Source organism: Bos mutus, chromosome 2 (assembly GCF_027580195.1).
Source record: "Bos mutus isolate GX-2022 chromosome 2, NWIPB_WYAK_1.1, whole genome shotgun sequence".
NCBI lineage: Eukaryota > Metazoa > Chordata > Mammalia > Artiodactyla > Bovidae > Bos > Bos mutus.
Genome location: NC_091618.1, coordinates 105,380,838 through 105,401,764, shown reverse-complemented (window position 1 = coordinate 105,401,764; position 20,927 = coordinate 105,380,838). Strand labels below are relative to the sequence as shown.

Genomic DNA, 20,927 nt, shown 5'->3' with positions numbered 1-20,927 from the left:
CTGAAACACATTCATACTGATGTATGGCTATAAAAGTAGTAGTTAGCGAGAGTTTGTAGAGTATGTCTTTTAGGGTGGCTGCTTCCCCAGGCCTCTAGTACCATCGTGGGGGCTCTGGTTTTCCCATCGGCCCTGGCAGAGCAATGGAAGTGTGCTGGGCTCTTATCTCCACGAGTGACAATGATTTCCTTCCCTATCTTTGGATTTGACCAGCACTGTTTGATAGTTCACACACTATTTATAGTGGTATTTGACTGTGTGGGAGGATTTCGTAGCCCGTATTCTAAAAGTGTACAACCTTTTATGGTTATCAAAGATCCAGTTGTTTTATCTTTACCATAAACCACACATATTTTATGTCCCAGGTTCACTCTGTCTGATTTTACTGTGTTTTGAGGCCTCTCCTATGTGTTATTTCATTTGATCCTCACCTCACCTCAGCTGGGGAAGGACTGTGGTCATCTCTAGTCTCAAAGGCTGGAGATTGTATAGACCCACCCACATCCCAATGGGTTCATGTGAAGATTATTTTCCTTGAGGGTGACATTGCTATAAAAATGAATTCAAGATCTATTTATAACTAATGTTTTTTAGCAAATGAGTAGGATCACTCATCAGTCATAAGCCACCTAGGGTCTCTCTCCTTACTGGAGCAAAATCTTTAACACAGCAAGTCATGTGATATATGGTAGGTACTTAACAACTTTTTGCTTCTGATGATCATTATAAGAAAATAGGCTTTGTCGAAAGCGAATTTTTTTTCCCTTTTGGTTCAGGTACAGGTTAAGGAAATTGATTAAACAGAAAATACTACATACTTAACAAATATCTAATTTAAGATAATCTCTACAAAGATGAGTATTAATTTAATAAAGCTGCACTGTTAAAAATTGCAAATATAAAGAGAAAGGCATCATTTCTACAATGAAAGAAAAAAACTTTTTTTTTTTTTTTTTTTGAGCAGTTAACACTTATTTGCCATTTTACAGTTTGGCTCACTTCTAGGTTATTTTTCTTATCTAAAATGTTATTTATATTTAAAGTTATATTGTTGAGAAAGCTTACAAGAGCATGTTTTAATCCATGACATGTGATCAATATCAGCAGACATGATCTCTAGGTGAGTGGTCTATTTGTAAAACTTTTGTTTCAATCTGTTTGCCTTTATATAGCATTAAGATCATCTTACATAGAAATAAACTATGCACCAGCATTTCTACTGTGTTAAAGATTAAAACAATGATAATTTTAGCAATGGTATAGCTGTGAAATAATGTAATAAAATTCATTATCGTTCTTCTACTTTGACTTTTTCTAGATGTATTGAACAAAAATTTAAGCGCTGTCCTCCCCTGCCCACCACCAGTGTCATAATAGTTTTTCATAATGAAGCGTGGTCCACGCTGCTTAGAACTGTCTACAGCGTGCTGTACTCTTCACCTGCCATACTGCTGAAGGAGATCATCTTGGTGGATGATGCTAGTGTAGATGGTAAGAAAGCACACGCAAATTAGATTATTTCCTGAGTAAATCCATGTGGTGTTGTCCAAAGTCTTTTTGGTTGTATTTACTCTCTGTATGCCACCTCAGAGCCTAAATAGAGTGTCTTGGATGCTGTATATGATGGGTAGAAGGAGAACCCAAGGATGTCCATACTCAGATATTTTGGAGTTTATAAATGTGTGAAACACCATTATTTATATTTTTGTAGTCCTCAGTGTGAGATTTTTTTCTTTTAAAGACATGATTAGGAGCACATACTTGTGCCTTGAGTTAGGCTGCCTTGGTTTGAATCCCATTTCTGGTCCTAACAAGGTATGCAACTTGGGCAAGTTACTTAACCCCCTTATACTCAGTTTTTCTGTCTGTAAAATGGGGAAAATGTTATATTTCATCAAATTTATTGTAAGATACATTATTAGTGTATGTATCATTAGAAAAAAAGACCCTTACAGTCAATTAAACTAACATACCATTGATTATAAAAAGTATATAATTTTATGGTTTAGAATTGAAGAAATATATTAGTATACAACTCCTAGGGTTGTTTTAAACATTAGATGAATTAATATAAATAATATATTAATAAATAATATAAAAGAGTAGTTAAAAATTACTGAGGAGTTACCACATCCTGTTTTATTTTTGGTTCTTTTAAATATTCTAATACCACTTACAAAGCTAGCTAAAATCATTAATGAATTTTCACTTCAGTTTACAAGTCAATAGTCAGTTGCTAAGTTACACGTTGTCAGTTGGACTCACAGGATAATTGGACAAATACTCTAATTTGCTGAATTTTCAAATATTACAAATATTTTAGGTATCAAACAGGTACAGATTATTTCAACGAATGCAAAGTTTATTCCTGAATGAGCCCAAGTTTGGAACTAGATTTCTTAAACTCAAATTCCAGCTTTTTGAAAACACTAGTGAGCAGTTTCCTTATTCGTAAAATGATGATGACATTCTTCCATCAAATTCAAGCACCATCTATTATTAGGTAAATCATTACTTTATGGGGCTTACTCTGGTGGCGAAGATGGTAAAGAATCTGCCTGCAATTCAGGAGGCCTGGGTTTGACCCCTGGGTTGGAAAGATCCCCTGGAGAGAGGAATGGTTACCCACCCACTCCAGTATTCTTGCCTGGAGAATCCCAGGGAAGGGGGAGCCTGGTGGGCTGCCATCTATGGGGTCGCACAGAGTCGGACATGACTGAAGTGACTTAGCAGCAGCAGCAGAGCCACAAACACTTTCACTTTTTTTTCCATTGCTATAGACCATGAGGAGGAAAAAAGTTGCCTATTATGTCATAAGTCATCAATTAATTATAAGATATATCCAGATTTTAGACATGGTAGTAAGTGGATAAAGCACAAAATTATTAACTTGGTTTATTTAAATATTTCTACATACAAGTCTAGACATCCCTATGGTTTCAAAATAAAACTAAACTAAAATAGCCCAAGTGAATAGAGGTTATATTATTGAGCTAAATTAACATCCAGATGGAATAGGATTGCTCATCATCAGAGATCTTTGACTTAGCTATAAAACCTATCCACCAAATAGAGAAGCTTTATTATTCAACTTCCCTGGATTCAAGTTACATTATATCCAGATTTCTGATTTGAATCTTTAATCCTCTGAGCCAGGTTGCTTCACCATCTGATTGTAATCAGTTGGTTTATTTATTGCTTGATTTGTTCTGTATTTTTTAATTCTTTGTATCTATTGGGACCAAAGTCCATGGATTTTTAAGTGATATCTGATTAAGTTCTCTTGTGTGTTTTATGTAAAAAAAAAGAAAAATCCAGAACTTTATTTTAGAAATCTTTTGCTTTGGTTTCTTGAACTTTTTTCTCAGATAATTTTTATTTTGTTGATTTTTGAAGAAGTTGGACAACAGGGACACAGTAAGGCTACGTCTAGTAAGCCTTCAGTTGAAAGTAACTTATATTATTTAATTGCACAGCAAGATTAATAGTGAAAGGAAATCAGAATAAAGGATGATATCCATTTATAATCTTTCTGTTTCAACCATTTTAATCTTTTCTTTCCTAATCACTATCTAAATAAATATATAATGTTTATATAATTATACCCATGAAAGAAATCCAGTTTTGAAATCTGACATTTTCACGTCACATTGTTATTAGCCTGTTTCTGTTACCTTCAAAACTTACTTTTAATGACAGTAATGAACCAGATATGTTTTGCTTAACCATACAATTTGTTTACCTCTTAGTCTTACTATAACATGATATTGCAATAGGTACCCTTGTGCTTATGTTATTTTCCTTTTTTTGAATTATATCTTTAGATTAGTCTGGAACGGCAGGGCTATTTGGTTAAAGTGTCTGAATTTTTTTTTTTTTGTAATTCTTTATAGCAATCAACAATAGATTTGGAAATATTTTCTTGACAAAGCGCTATCTTTGCATAGTAGTGTAATTGTCTTATTGGATTCAGTCAGAGAACTATCCAAGGAGTACCCACTGTAGAAAATGTATTCCTAGTTACTGTAAAGGAGCTTGTGAAGTAGAAACCATAGTCCCTGACTTCAATTTGCTCGATGGGAAAGCATGAATATGTGGGTTATCAATTAACAGATAGCTAAAACCCAGTGACACCAAACAAAATATAATGAGCATTTCCAAAGCATAGACCATGTGCTAGTTTTGTTGTTATTTAGTTGCTAAGTTGTGTCCAACTCTTTGTGACCCCTGTGGGCTATAGGCTACCAGGCTTCTCTCTGTTCATAGGATGTCCCAGGCAAGAATACTGAAGTGGATCGCCATTTCCTTCTCTAGGGGATCTTCCTGACCCAGGCATAAAACCTGGGTCTTCTTCATTGTAGGTGAATTCCTTACTGTCTGAGCCACCAGGAAAGCCCAATGTGCTAGTTAGTCCCTGTCTTAAATATTTTATTTGTATAACTGATCTTTCATTGTATCCTCCCAACAGTCCCCTATGAGGGTAAATCCTATTATTCTCATTTTATAGGTAAAGAAAGTGAGGTACAGAAAGGTAAAATAACTTGCCTAAGTTCACGTAGCTAAAAGTAATGGTGCTGTAAATCAGACCCAGGAAATTTGACTTCATGGTTTTGTGTTTTTAAATTCATAAAATTAGGAGTGTGGATGGGGGTTAAATTTAAAAGGCAGGTAAGAATTTACAGGAAATTCAAAAGTTGTGGGTGAATAAAATTTCTTAACTTGTGAACAGTGAGAGGGTTTATTGAAGGAATCTGTAGTGACTCCATTTAAAAAATCGATTCCTGTAAAGATATTTGAAATGTTTCTATTTTATGAGTTTCTGCTTTGAGAATTTATCATTAAAGCAGAAATATCTATGGTTATATTTTTTTAAGACAAATTACAATCCTACTTGTCTTTCAGAGAATTAATTTTGAGGTACTTAGAAGGTGTTAAAAAAGTTAATCTGTTACTCTGAGATAGTAATGTTTAGATAACACTTACTTTTCCCCAAATGTTATTCCTAGACTCTTACCTCTTTCATGAATGTTTAAGCTTTAAATAAGCAACTATCCTTTCTGAACCACAGGAGAATTAAAAAAAATGTGCATAATTACAGATAAAGTCAAAGTCACCTCCAATTGCTTCTGAAATCTGGCAGAAGCAAACATCTACCCAGGAGGCTTCCGGGCATTCTCAATATTCAAGTCTTTTTGAGTCTGTGTGATGGCCCAAGAAGGCCACGTGAAGAACTACATGATATATTCAACAAAAAATCGAGCATTTAATGTGAAAAAAACAGGCCTAAGGAGTTGTTTAAAAATATGGACAACACTTGAGTAACTTGACTGACATTTGTTTCTTTTACCTATTATTTTAACTCTTGCTTAGTATGTATGTCATCCAAATAGGAATACTGAGATCTTAAATTACACACCCATAACTCAGATTTTCCCTGCTTATAACCTCATTACTGATTTGCATGCCCTTTTCTTCCTTCATATTTTTATTGGAAAAAATCTGTGTCAGGAGACTCTAGAGCTTTCAAAATTTTTTTGCTGACTCTTTGTAGAAATATTCACAAACTACTGTAGCCCTGCATTTTTCTACTTGTATTTTTCTCAAGATTTTGGTCTTAAAGTTATTTTGACCACTGACTAAATGTCAGAGAATTTTTTTGAGACTTCACATTTTTCTATAAATTTCCAGATTTAAATACCAATTTTAAAAAGAATTTAAAAAGAGAATCAAATATCTTTTTGGCCAAATTCAGTTTCTTTCTTTCCTTTGTCTCTCTTCTCTGGCCTCTAAATGAGTGTTCTTAACTCCTGGGGTCTATTCCATTTGAAGTCTCTCACTCCTCCCAAACACATTGTATTTATTGACATGACACGAACAGGATGCCTATGTATTATAATGTCATGCATTATAATCATCCAAAAGTTAAGGTTTGTATATGTAGTTTTTTCAGTAGAGTTAAGGATGTAATATTTTTTATCTTAAGGGGTGGATGTGTACAACTGTTAAGATTATACACACAGAGGAATCATTGCCTTGTGCTTTCTTTAGCTTTCATGTTACATGTGAAATAAACTTAGAAATGAGTTAATCTTGATTTTTTTCTCTTACAGAGTACTTGCATGATAAACTAGAGGAATATATAAAACAATTTTCTATTGTAAAAATAGTCAGACAAAAAGAGAGAAAAGGTCTGATCACTGCAAGGTTGCTAGGAGCAACAGTAGCAACAGCTGAAACGCTCACATTTTTAGATGCTCACTGTAAGTATGCACAGAGAAACACAGTTGTACCGTTTTCCCTCTCCCTCCCTCTAATTCAAAAGGTAAGGAAAGCTTTTCTTTAAATGCCCAATAGCATTTTCTTCAACATGGCTTCCAACTGGTGAGTATAGCAGTGATAGCACTAGCAGATTATAGCTCTGGGTAGGAAATTCCTTTCACTTATTTAAAGATCTTACCTCCTTTGTATTTGAGGTTCTTTAACTTTATGTCTCCCAGTGACCACCTTCCCCAGTGAGTTATCCATGCCTGGAACAGTTTTTCAGATGCTTGTTTTGTATTTAAAAAAAAAAAAAAAAAAAAAAAAGTGTTTTTCCTTATCATTCTTGATTATTACACTTTAAAGTGAGTGAAAGTTTTGTTTCTTTTCTTTCCCCTTCAAAGATTCATAAAGTCCTTCTTGTGCCAAATGAGAGGTGTCCCTTCATAGCTTCCTGTGTGTTTCCCATGAATGTTGTTAGTTTTTGTTTGTTTTTGTTGCTGCTGGGGTTTTTTTTCTTTGTATTTTAATTTTTTCTCCAGCATCAATGATTGTAAATACAGTAGTTGAAGACTATTTTTAGAGTCAATGTTTAATGTTCACCATAGATATCACTTAAATGTCACATAGTCCCTGGACTCCAAGCTTCCTGAGTTTTACTCTGTGTATGAGTGTTTAGCTTTGGATTGGCCAGCCCTCAGGTGCTGTTTGACCAAGCAAATGGTTTTGAGCACACACTAATTGTTACAGAAGGGCTTTTGGATTTGCTTGAGTCTCTTTAGAGCTTTCACATCCGGTATTCTCTCAATACCAGGCATTTAAGAAAAGTCTAAAGGTAATCCAAGAGAGGTGTTTTCAAAAGGAAATGGCCCCTTCTCCAGTATTCCTTCTCCTGTTCCAAAATTACAGTAATATCAGACTGGGCATTCTTCCCCTCCAGGCAGATTTGTCTGAGGGTCCTCCTGGGCCATGACTGCAGATGGCTGGATGATGAAAAGTCCTGAGTAGGACTGCACATGCCATATCCCCTGAAGTCTGTGTGCAATGTGAGAGCCTGGCCTGGGGCCAGAATCCGACCTTTTGTGCCACACCTTCATCCCCTGTGAAGTGCTGAGTTGGTTTGAATGGTTCTTTTCCAATTGCTAAAATCAGAATATTCTGATTCCTTTACTTATTTTCTCCTACAACCCTGTCAGAGAAATGAAGATTTCCATTTCTATACCTTACTCAAGGAGACAAGTTTAAGTAAATCAGAATATTTTTGGAGCTGCTGCTGCTGCTAAGTCACTTCAGTCGTGTCCGACTCTGTGTGACCCCATAGACGGCAGCCCACCAGGCTCCCCCGTCCCTGGGATAGCAAAAAGTCACCCTTGATTCATAGTCCATTTTAAAGAGAAATACACAGTGTGAAACTTAAATATATCAGTATCATTTTACTTCCATTCTAAGGTTCAAAAAATGTCACTCCCTCCCCATCAAAGTCACTCCTTAGCTATGCTTAATCTTGCCTGCTTTTTTTTTTTTTCATCCTACCCTTATCTCATTACAAGAAACCTTTAAGAAATCTCCCTTATATAAATGTTCAAAATAATAATAATGACTTAGATATTCTCATTTCTCTGCAAACTCTCTTCCAAAATACAAAAAAAAAAAAAAAAACCTGGAGTGTTTTGTTGAATTGATTAAAGCTGTATTCTTTCCAGGTGAGTGTTTCTACGGTTGGTTAGAACCTTTGTTGGCCAGAATAGCTGAGAACTACACTGCTGTCGTGAGCCCAGATATTGCATCCATAGATTTGAACACGTTTGAATTCAACAAACCTTCTCCTTATGGAAGTAACCATAACCGTGGGAATTTTGACTGGAGCCTTTCATTTGGCTGGGAAACACTTCCCGATCATGAGAAGCAAAGAAGGAAGGATGAGACATATCCAATCAAGTAAGACGATTGCTCTCAAAGTCTTATATATAGTCAGTTGTTTGAATGTCTATGCATTCTTTGTTTTTTACAGTAATTTCCACCAAGGTGATTCACACTAACAAAAATAAAGAATATTCTGTATGCAAGGAATAAAAAAGTACTTTATTTATGGACTTGCTTATACACAATTTACCTAGTAGGAAGTAGAATTAAGTGAGCTCTATGTCTTCCTTATAATCATTACTTAAGAATCTTTAAGTTTAGTTAAAAGACAAAATAATTTTGCTCTGCTAGGGAAGGATACTTACCAGTTCCTCCCCATCCCCCAGAACTTGACTTTGAAGATTGCATTTTTAGTTTTTATTAATCTGTATAAAGCCTTGAAATTGTGATCTCTCTTTATTTGTAAATTTGATTCAGTTGCTCTTAAAATAGTTCTTTTTTTCTTATTTGGTTGTGTAACAAAGTTTGACAATGGATTATTTTTCAGAACACCCACTTTTGCAGGAGGCCTTTTTTCCATATCAAAAGACTATTTTGAATATATTGGAACTTATGATGAAGAAATGGAAATTTGGGGAGGTGAAAATATAGAAATGTCTTTCAGAGTAAGTTTATAAATATAGCTCACATACAACAATGAAACATATATTTCTAGTTGGCTGATACAGATTATCATAGATGTATGTAGTCTTTACTTTTTGTGCTTTCTTAAATTGTTAGAAATTTTAGAATCAATATATTTTCTTTTAAAATGTAGCTTATTATATTTATTCATATTTATTCATTGCTGCCAGTGTAACAAGAGGAATCAGTTAAATGATTGTGTCCAGGCACTAACACCAATTAATGCACTTGTAGCTACTGAATTCCAGCCAAGATAAATATAATTAAATCTAGTGCTTCAGGAAATTGGTTGACTATCAAGGGAGTCAGAATGGAAAAACATTTACATATAATTTTAAAGAACATTGAATTTAACTCTTTGGATTAAATGAGCTTTTTTTCTATACATATTAAAAGTTAATATGAGAAATAAAACAAAGGTTTTAGATCTCTACATGTATGTATTTGATTTCATAAGTTCATTTTTTTCAATAGCTTTGTCATTCATTTCTCATCACTTAGGCTGGAATGTAGTAGAAAAAGAACTGAACTAACAGTTGAAAGTTTTGAGTTTTGGCTCTGGTTTCATCATATAATGGCAATGATTATCTTAGCCAAGTTTGAGTGGCCTAAGGGCAGGGGTCTTATTTTATTCATTTGAGTATTCCCAGCTCCCAGCACATGTTGAATCTCAAGCACAGTTGAACTGAACACATCACTAAGCTTTCTCACTTGCTTAAAAGAGAGAATGTGATCACAGCCCTAATGTTAGCACCTACTATTAAACATGATGTTTAGATTTCTCATTTATGGCAGAACAGATTGTCAAGACATCTAAGTGAGCAGGTACTGACTTAGCGATTTGCCATTTTATTTAGAGTTAAAGCAAATAAGGTTTTTTGACCCTCTTAAATGGCATGATATTTTTTAATATATATAATGACAAAGTTTAATAGGTTGTGTTTTGGAAAAATGAGTGTCTGGAATCGTTTTCTTGATCACAAAATTGAATGTTCAAGAGGTAGAGTTTGGGCCCACTTACTCCAAATCTTCTGTGGAAGTCAAATGCAGAAGAGCCATTGGTCTTCTGTGAATACTAGAGAACTTGCATATTTTTTGACCAAAAAAAAAGAAATTTCAGAATTTATTTTTATGAGTGATCTGAAATCACTATTCTGTTAACGTAATTTCTGAAAATATGTTTACTTTTTTGGTCTCTAGTGTCTGTACTGCCTAATGCTAGTTCTTTAAGAACTTAAGTTGAATTGGCAGGGAACAAAGAAAGCTGTAAAGAGAGATAAAAGAGAAAGCTGTTTGTAAAGCTGTAATAAATCTCTTGTTTTTATTAGTATCTTAAAGGTGAACTTAAAAGCAACACTTTGATTTTCCTAAAATACTGTAAATTTAAACAAATATCATTAATTATCAGGTATGGCAATGTGGTGGGCAGTTGGAGATTATGCCTTGCTCTGTTGTTGGACATGTTTTTCGCAGCAAAAGCCCTCATACCTTCCCAAAAGGCACTCAGGTGATTGCTCGCAACCAAGTTCGCCTTGCAGAAGTCTGGATGGATGAATACAAGGAAATATTCTATAGGAGAAACACGGATGCAGCAAAAATTGTTAAACAAGTAAGTTAGAACTAACAATTAACAATAAAAATCCACAGCAAGTTCACATGTCCTTGGATTTGTTTGAGTCAACTCAAGTATAAAACATTTTTTAAGGAATTATTTTTGAAGCTGGTCTTTTTAACTCAAAAATGTATAACTAACTGATGCCAGTTTTCTCTCTCTACACTCTCTCTCTTTTTTTTTTTAAGTCAAATAAACTGCATTTAAAACCTGAGGCAATATATAGCAGAAACCAATGCAATATTGTAAAGCAATTTCTTCCAATTAAAAAAATAATTTTTTAAATTGAGGTATTCTACTTGATGTTACTTTTTTTTAACGTGAAAGATATTTAGTTTTTGTGACTGCTTTGGTTCAATATTTTACTTAATGAAAATAAGATTAAGTGGAACTGCTTTCAACTGGTTTTAGGTGATGTGATTAACTCCTGAATCAAGGTGCTAAGTGGCATTTTGAATTAGAGAGACAGTGTCAGATGTGGCAGAATGAACCAAGATATCAAGCTTTTTTGTTTCCAGTTCTGGCTCCACTTTCTGGAAGGGTGACTTTGGCAAAGCCCCTTGACACTATAAAATGGTCATGGTACTTTATAGGGTGATTGGCAGGTTGACCAGACATGGAGTGTATGCTCCACCACATTTCTTCTCTCTCCTTCCCTGTCTTGATATAAAATACTTACCTGTCTCCCAAAACAGCTGTGAAATAAGGAAATAAGTACTAACAAAGGCATGGCACTATGGTTATTATTGACCTGTCCTAGATAAAAGCTCTGTAGAATCATCATGCCTAATACATTTAGAATTGAGTCCCAACAGTTTCAATATTGGATGTGGTAACTAAACTAGACAGTTTAAGGACATGCTTTGGTAAATGGCATCCAATTCTTTGTAAGAAACCGTGCCAGTTCGTAAGGAAGTGTATATTGGGATTAAAGGGCATCAGCACCTCGGATGTCATAAAGATCTGGTCCCCTCATTTGTCTTTTTCTCTGGTCTCTGGTATCTCCCTATAACATGTCAGTACCAAGCAATATCAGAGCAGTACTGGACTGGATTGCTAGCCCTTCACCCGTGGCCACCGACACAAGTGGGGTAGTTTGTATACTGTATAAGGTACTTGGCTAAGCAGGCGAGTGGATACTACATACCGCTTATGATTTGTCACCCACAAAATGGCAAGTGACCCAGAAAACCCATTTTTACCTAGGGCAAATAGACCTACATGATAAAATATATAAGCTACCCAGAAGTCCTTTAGAGTTTCCTACCTTTTGCTAAGACCCCTCCCTGGGTTCAAAACATTGAAGTTGGCACAGAAAATATTTTTGTTAGTTGAACTGATAAGCTTGAGTATTTACTTTTACACATATCTAGGTACTCATAATTTTTCTTTAAAATTTTGCCTATATCAAATACCTTTTCAATTTAGAAGTGCTTTTAAAAAATATTTTCTTATTCCTTTTTAAATAAGATAAAGGGAAATAAAATACAGTTGATTAAAAACTTGACTTTTTCTACTAAAACATTGTTATTGTTAGGATATAATTAGGAGATATTATTAGGAGTAAGCAGCACCCTTAAAACTAGAAAAAAATATTCCTAAAGTATAAAAATTATTATTATCTTTGTGGTCTTGACTGGAGAAGAGATATAAATTACATGGTACATTGGCGCTGTTTCTCACACCTCACTTATAGACCACTTTAGTGTATAAAACTGGGATACATTTCGAATGTCCCACTACCATTTTTTGCTTTCAGCATTTCATTTAGGATCTCTGTCCCATGAAAGAGGTTTGTGGCACAAAGGAAGAATAAAATAGCACAAGGCCAGCACTGCAGTGGCCCTTGATTCTCTTTGAAGCCAGAAGTGAGCGGCCAGGCGTACTTGTTGCCCGAATGAATGGTGACTGTAGTTAAACTGCATATTACATTTTGACCCAGAATTTCTTTTTTTTAAAGACCTAATGTAAATACAAATAATAGCATTTGAAGTACTTCATCAGTGCTGTTTTAATTATGCATTCCCCTTCACTTCTCATCTTCCTCCAGAAATCATTTGGTGATCTTTCAAAAAGATTTGAAATAAAGCACCGCCTTCAGTGTAAAAATTTTACGTGGTATCTGAACAATATTTATCCAGAAGTGTATGTGCCAGACCTTAATCCTGTTATATCTGGATATGTGAGTATTTTCCTGTTCCTTTTTATTTGGTATACTCTTTGCCACCAATATTTATGTGGTTCAAGGAAAAATGCTGTAATACTTTCTGGTTTATTGCTTTTGAGAGTTTTACATTAACACCACTTTCAGAAATTAGTTGAGAAAATATATAAACCACGTAGATTTTTTAAAATTTATAACTTGAAAATTTCCCTTTAGATTAAAAGTGTTGGTCGGCCTCTATGTCTGGATGTTGGAGAGAATAACCAAGGAGGCAAACCATTGATTCTGTACACGTGTCATGGACTTGGGGGAAATCAGGTGAGCATTGCACGAAAAATCCTGCCTTCTGTTTAGTACCTGCAACCACAAGTAAGTTCTTGCATGTCTTTCAGAACCCATATATCAATTTCATGTTCAGGTAAACTGGTATGTGAAATACTTTTAGAGTAAGTTGGGCAATTAATATTGAAGTTGCAGAGTACTTTATTTTGATTTTCACTCTACCTCTGAAAACAGTTTGAGGTTGCTTACCCATTCAGTAGAAAGGCAAATGAGAATATAATAGAATAATGCCATCTGAAATAAAAACAAAAACAAAAACAGGATCTTCTGTGTGAACCTTTAAGGTTGCATGACTATTAGCATGGTGATTTTGCTAAATTATACATAAAGGCTATATTTTACTGGATTAGACAGCAAATAACATCATGTTCATACTGTACTTTTGTGGGCTACAATATTATCTCAACAGATTTTTTAAAAAATATGTATGTTCTTGATTCTTCTTGATTGGTGACATCTTTGCTTGTTACTACCCTTTTCTCTGTTTTACTAATTAAGACTAAAATGTCATATGTCACTATGGATAGAGAACATATTAAAATATTATTTCTAGGTTTTAGCTTCCTTTTCTAGCCTTTTACAAGTTAATTCCTGGAAGATTAGACTCTCTCTCCGTTGTTAATTCAACAAATTCACTAAGTGACCCCTGCATACCAGGTACACTGCTGGGTTCAAGCAATTTAGATTCCAGCTCCTTCAGGAAACAGCTGTTTCAAAACTGGCATTTACAGTCAGGATGGTAAGGTCTGGGATAAAGCTTTGAGTGCTCTGAGGGTATGGAGGAGGGCATCAGAATTAGGGTGTCCATACATTTGCCTGGGAAAGGTGACATTTGGGAACATTTTTTGAAAGGTACACGTAAGGGTTAGTGAAATAGCTGGTGGGAGTGAGAACAGATTGTCCTCAGGAGAGGAGCTGGTATATCTTTTGGGGGAGGGCAGGATTGCAAGTGTTTTGGTATAGAGTCCAAGATGTACATAGAGGATTTTCATGGTATTATTAATGAATACTCATGATGCCCTGTGTTAACAGGATGGAACTTTGATGATATCAGTTTTAAGAAGAAAGGGCCAGTTTATCTCCCAGTCCATATACTTCCATGTTTTTTTCTACTCAGCTTCAGTTTAATTCAGTTCCAATGCTTACTCATCCAAACCAATCAGTCTACTTACTGAAGGTAGATGATGCTGATGCCCAAAAGCTATAGGTAGGGAATAAGATCCATTGCTTGATGGTTAGATATAATTATGAAATAGGATGGAGATACACATAGATATATACAGACTTACATGTATATACATATACATAGATGTATGAGTATATATCTTCCTATTTTGAAATTTCCCTACACACCATATTTTAAAAGAAAAAAATAATTATACAAATAGTTGCCTTTTTTTGAAAATAACACAGGACTATCCAAGTAAAAATTAAGGTTTGGAGCAATGAGAAATATTTCCTCATTTGTAAAAATCTTACCATTAAATGTGTGTGTGTGTGCTCAGTTGTGTCTGACTGCTTTGTGACCCCATGGACTGCAGCTGCCAACCTCCTCTATCCATGGAATTTTCCAGGCGAGAATACTGAAGTGGGTTGCCATTTCCTTCTTCAGGGTACCTTCCCAGTCTGGTGATCAACCCGCGTCTCTTAAGTCTCCTGCATTGGTAGGCAGGTTCTTTACCACTAAGTGTAAATATTTATAAATTTATTTCAGGGTTCCTATAGCATTACATCTATTTACCATAAAAATTGAAGATATATTTTATACACTGTTCTGTTTTTCTCCTATCATTGCCATAAAGATATTTTTATAGTTCTGTCTCTAAAATAATTTTTAAATTATGAATATCATGGGGCATCTTTTAGAAATTTTGGAATGGTTAAATAATTCACATATTCTTTCAACAAGTATTTGTTTGACAGTCTATAAAGTAAGTCACATCCTTATAGTAGTGAAGAAGACCAAGTCTCTGTCTTGTGAAGTTTGTATTCTAAAAGGAAAGGAAAAAATAGATATGTAATTTTAGGTATAAATAAAAATAGGGTAGGGAAATAATGTGTGTGTGGGGTTAGTTATTTTTGGAGATTCAGGAAGACCACTTTGAGAAGGTGACCTTAGCCTGGAGGCCTGTAGGAGTTAGGAGAGGAACCATGTCCTAGGAAGAGAGCATCTCGGCAGAGGGACCCAAAGCCAGCGGCCCAGTGGCAGGTAAATGGAGCGGGCACAAAGCCAGTGTGGCTGGAGTAGAGTTAGAGTGGTCTAGGAAAAGAGGGTGGAAAATGAGGTCAGAGACATGGATTAGGGGCCTGGTCATACAGGACTTCACTGGCCATGTTAAGATCATGGATTTAATCCCAGTGTGACAGAAGCCATCTGAGGGATTAGGGGCCTGGTCATACAGGACTTCACTGGCCTTGTTAAGATCATGGATTTAATCCCAGTGTCACAGAAGCCATCTGAGGGTTTTGAGTGGAAGAATAATATTTTCTGGTTTATATTTTAAGATAACTGGTTTCTATTGCCCTGACATGGCCATTGATTTTATTTTGATTTATTTCCTTTAAATGTTATTTTCAGTCAAGCACTGCATTTAAACTAGTTTAGGAATTGTGGTTCCTTAAGTGGTAGATGTTTCTGAGATATCATCTAACTTAGTCATTTCCTCAGGCTTCCTTCTACTCTCTTGACAGATAATGATGTTTTTTGTAGCAGAAAACTCCATTGTAGTGGTATTTAACTATGCCAAATGAAAAACAAGTATTTTGATTATGTGAATAAATCGACTAAATACTGTTGTAGTGCAGAGTGCAGTTTAATCCCTTACCACTTTGTTACACAAGCCCTTGCTTCTTCCCCTTTCTCTTCCGGTGCTTTTGTCCTGGTTCTAAGATAAAGTCTCTCCAGTGTTCTCAGCTAGCTAATTGCATACTCTTTGGCTAAGTATCTTCAACTATTTTCCATTCCTTATAACTTCCCTTTTAATGTTTTTTTAAAAACATTATGAGTGAAGTAAAGTACTGGTCAGCCCTTCTCATCATCTTTGAGGTCCTAAAGTTTATCTTTTTTAAAGCACAGACAGAATGTTGTTTTCCTGATCTAAACCCATTTTCTTTCAATCTGAAGAAAGAAAGTCTTCCTTCTTTCCATCTGAAGAGCTTTCAGTCTCCATCTGAAGAGCTATCAGTTATAAAAATGACTGATACTATATTTGTGGAAGGAGATAAATTAAGCATGAGGCTAAGGCCAGGGGAACTCAAGATTAATTCAGCTAATGTTTGTGGAGTGCCTACTCTAATACACATAAAGGGTTTAGAACAGTCCCTGCCTAGCACATAATAAGGGCTCAATAAATATTAGTGCTAAGACTAATTACTTCCCTATTGAAAATCAATTATGTTCACTCATTTTCTCTTTGGAATGTCAACATTATGAAATATTTGATTTATAATGGATGTCATTACTAGATACACTGCCTGACTTTGGTCTACAGTGAAGTCAGCTAGCTACACCATAATTCTAATAGAGTGCTGTGGAAGTTGTCTCTGATGACTCTGGGAACCCTGAGGAGAGTGTAAGTTTGTGCATAGGACAAGTTCAGGGAAAACTAAAGAAGGAAGGTAATATTGGAGTTGACTTTTGAAGCATCAAAGGGAGTTAGCTAGGCAGAAAAGCATCCAGGGAGGTATTCCAGGGAGAGCACTGTAAAGCAGTCTTGGAGTTGTGGATACACACGTCCTGCCTTGGTAGGATTATGTGAAAGGAGCAGTGCATAACTGGGACCGTGGTTGATGTAAGATTGAAAGTGGAAGATTTCACAGACCAGTTAAGAAGTATGGGCTTTATCTTAGCAACAGTAGTGATTCACTTAAGCAGGGAACGTAAGGGATCAAATCTATGTTACAAAAGACAAACCGGCAGCAGATTGGATTGTGTTATAGGAGTGGAAGTTGGAGGCACATGTGGAGGTGTTGCAGTAGAGATTTTGAGTGCCTGAACAAGAGAAATGAGGGTGTGGAAGTAAGGATGGGTAGGATGGTAGCATCTGAGAGGAAGATTTAGGAAGACTAAGGAGCCAATTAATTGGATATGTGGAGAGAGAGAAGCATCAATAATAGTAACAACAGCTAAAAATGAATTGAATGCTTACCACATCCAGTTACTGGTCTAAACGTTTTACACATATTAACCTATTTATAGTCATAACCCTATGTGTGCACTTGTGTGCTAAGCAGTTTTAGTCGTGCCCAACTATTTATGACCCTATGGACTGTAGCCCACCAGACTCCTCTGTCCGTGGGATTCTCCAGGCAAGAATACTTGCCATGCCCTTTCCAGACCCAGAGATAGAACCATGTCTCTTACCTCTCCTGCATTGGAAGGTAAGTTCTTTGCCATTAGCGCCACCTAGGAGCTATTAAATTACCTTTTACAGGCAAAGGAACTGAGGTATGAAAAACTGCCTCCCCCCTTTTTTTTTGGTCCATGGAATGAGGGTTGCAGGATCTTAATTCCCCAGCCAGGGACTTAACCTGGGCCACTGCAGTGAAAGTGCCTAACCACTGGACCATCAGGGAATTCCCAAGAGTATGTTTAAATACTACTAGTTTAAATGAAAGTACTATTAATTGAGATGAATAAGAGGGAAGGAACACTTGGGGGGAGAAAAAGGAATGATGGGCTTGCTAAAAGTTTCCAGGCTCTTTTCTATGGCATACCTGTTCTAGTCTCCATCCTACCTAGAATCCAATTTCTGACATGGGGAGGAAGATAGTACCTTCTTAATTAAGTAACTATTGGTGATAGGCTGGAGAAAGGACATAATCTTTTCTGTTCCCCAAACTCAGTTTGTAATTATGATACCTATTTTTCAGTGAGTTGCTGATTTTTTTTTTTTTTTTACTGACAGTTTTGCAACTGAGGATATAGGGTGCTTTTGTCAATAACAGCATTCTTCCTTTCACAGTACTTTGAATATTCTGCCCAACATGAAATTCGGCATAACATCCAGAAGGAATTATGTCTTCATGCTGCGCTAGGTGCTGTTCAGCTGAAGGCATGTGCCTACAAAGGTCACAAAACAGTTGCCACTGGAGAACAGATATGGGAGATCCAGAAGGTACCTCCTTGCAGTTAATTCACCCCTCTATATAGTTATTCTGAGTAGCTCTATTGCTTATCTGGGAAAATATATGAAACAGTACATTAATGTCATCCATCAGAATTTCTTTGTCTTTGTTAACTTTGTCATTATGTATCTCTACCTTATGTTAAGAAAGAAGGTATCAATGAATTAAATACTCTTAGAGCAGAATGGTTGTAAAATGTCTTAGAGCATGATTTATGCAGATCAGCTTTCTGTGGATTATTAATAATAGTTGTTCATATTTGTTTTTCTGGAGTTTCTTATAATGCCTGTGACAGTCATACTTTTCTTACCTAAACTGATACTTTCCTTCCCATTTTTTGTACTTTTTCATGAATCTAGATTTGAGGGGATACGTGAAAGGTGGTTTTTTTCCCCCCTGTTTTTAAGCATATGTTTTAAAGCTTAGCTGGAATCTTCCAATTCTTACCTGCACATTGTTTTGTGTAATGTTAGAACATTTATATAGCACCTTCTTTGAATTGAACATCGGTGGCATAAATTGCGTTGCCTACACCAAAAACCAACAAGATTTAATTAAACATAGTAGATCTTAGAAAGATTAAAAGTTAAGAATGGTATATATTTATTCTGTTAAGTCTACCTTAAGCTTCCATGAGACCTTGAAGTGTTTTTATATTTCTCAGTTAACCCTGAGTCTTGAAACTTAATGTCTGTTTTCTTTCTTTTTATTCTAGGACCAACTTCTGTATAATCCATTCTTTAAAATGTGCCTTTCAGCAAGTGGAGAGCATCCAAGCTTAGTGTCATGCAATCCATCAGACTCACTCCAAAAATGGATTTTTAACCAAAATGATTAAGTGTTCCTTAAAATTAAGGAGTTGAAAAAGGAGATATTCTTTCTCATAAAACTGTGACTAGGCATACACTGTAGTTTTTGAAAATTATGCAAAAGCAGCTAATTGTAACTTATTCCAAGTGCATTTTTTTCTTATTTATATCTTAAAATGTCTATGTAGCACTGCTACAGAAATCCCTTAAGTTTCCATTTCAAAGCACAATAACTAGTAATACCAAAGACTATTTTGAAATGTCCAGATGTAGAGGAAGAGAAGTTTATAGTATGATGAAAATAATTTTTCCAGAAAAGTGATGTTTGTGTGCTTTGTACACTTGAGAATATGCATAGTTACATTCACACACTCACAATTTAAAATATTTCTTCTAGTTTTTTGGGGGGGAGGGAGAAAGATTTGATACTATATTTTTTTAACATAGAAATGGATCAATGAAGGTCAAAGCTGGCCTTTGTGTAAAACCAGGAAATTTTTTATAGATCTAGAATTTATTATATAAAAATGCAGGTAAACTTTTTTTTTTTTGCATTTTGTTAACTTACCTGTCAAATGTTTCCTTAAATATGAAATTAAATAAATAATGAGAAGACTATTTTTAACACTTCGATTTCTTCGCAAATTTAAAAATATATTTTAGTCTGAAGTCTACTTGATTTGAAACACTGAAGTCTTCCTTAAAAGACTTTTTAAAAAGTAACTATACTGTGTGTTTTCCCAAAGAAATTAAAAAAAAAAACAAAAAACCTCTAAGTTGCTCTATGTTAAAAAGGTGTCTTTTTCCTTTCTGTTAGTCTTTTCTTCCTACCAAAATTCACTAATCTTGAATGTTTATGAAATTGAGTTTCAGATGTCATACTTGACTCCTTTAAAGTTAAATTTTGTTTGTTACCGATTCAGTTGTAGATTATCTTTGCAATGAAAATTTTCACCAAAAACCTTCTTTCTATCTATGGAAAATACAATAAAACCAATTTTTATCACTATTATAAAGGATTTGATTTCAGTTTATTTTTTGGATAAAATATATAATTGATAATAGGAGAAGCATGAATTTTGTATACTGAATTTCTAAGCATCAATTGCAGAGTCATCAGATATTCTTAAGGGAAAATTAATAATAAAAAAAAACTTAATAATAGCAATGGCATAAAAATGGGAAATAGAGAAGATTCTGTGTTAGATATTTAGAGAAATTTCTACTAATTTCTGATAACTTTCCTTGAGTATATGACAACTATTTGGTGTGTGATGCTTACTTGGAAGACTTAACGATTTTTCTTTTTGGTAATTTTATATATAGATCCTTCTATTTTTATTGAAGAAGTAAAATATGATTGGGTTCATTTTTTAACCTGGCTTCAATTGTGTGTAAGAGAATATTTTAAAATTATTAGCCCCGTCTTCTCATTGTACTTTGAACCTACATTAAAAATAAAAAAAAAACCCTGCAGTCTTTATTACAATGCCAACATTATTTTAATTCAACTGATACTTATTGTGGGTCTAACTTTGTGTCAGAAGTTATGGTAGGCATATTGCCTTTAAGCCTAGGTCTTATACAGCAGAAACACAGATAATTTTGAAATAGCACAGTGCGTGACATTATGATGTTATATGTTATGATGCAAATGACAGCTCACTATTCATAGTGAATATTTCTTTACTTTAATAAGTACTTTACTTTAAAATATTACTTTATTTTACTTTAAAATAGTTCTTTAATACTTTAAAAAGTATGACTTTAAGTAATAAAAAGTAATACTTTAATAAAAGTAATACTTTAATAAGTACTTTAGTACTTGAAAAACGATGACTTTTTCTAATACTAATATGTATTGTGAAATATACACTAGAGCCCACATACGTGTGCTATTTCTGTTTCTCAGTCTGTTAACTCCAGAGTAAACATCCAGGAGCACAGATTGTTCTTGGAGCTCATTGTATCTCACAAAACCAAACAAATCCCCAAAGGGACTTTATAAATTATGAGCTTAGTAAAACACATTAAAAAAAACAAATCTGAGCTCCCTCTGTGTATCAGT

The 20,927-nt window shown here is 34.8% G+C and overlaps 1 protein-coding gene across 2 annotated transcripts in view; it reads left to right on the top strand.

The window, feature by feature from the left end:
* Positions 1–20,325, top strand: part of GALNT3 (polypeptide N-acetylgalactosaminyltransferase 3) — a 52,009-nt gene extending 31,684 nt beyond the window's left edge. For both annotated transcript variants that reach the window (XM_070357841.1, XM_070357838.1), the window contains exons 3-11: positions 1,319–1,491; positions 6,111–6,260; positions 7,962–8,196; positions 8,669–8,786; positions 10,214–10,414; positions 12,468–12,599; positions 12,798–12,899; positions 17,888–18,040; positions 18,766–20,325. In XM_070357841.1, coding sequence (XP_070213942.1) covers positions 1,319–1,491; positions 6,111–6,260; positions 7,962–8,196; positions 8,669–8,786; positions 10,214–10,414; positions 12,468–12,599; positions 12,798–12,899; positions 17,888–18,040; positions 18,766–18,888 — 1,387 coding nt within the window. In that variant the 3' untranslated portion in view covers positions 18,889–20,325. The remainder of the gene's footprint in view (positions 1–1,318; positions 1,492–6,110; positions 6,261–7,961; positions 8,197–8,668; positions 8,787–10,213; positions 10,415–12,467; positions 12,600–12,797; positions 12,900–17,887; positions 18,041–18,765) is intronic.
* Positions 20,326–20,927: the final 602 nt, after the last annotated feature.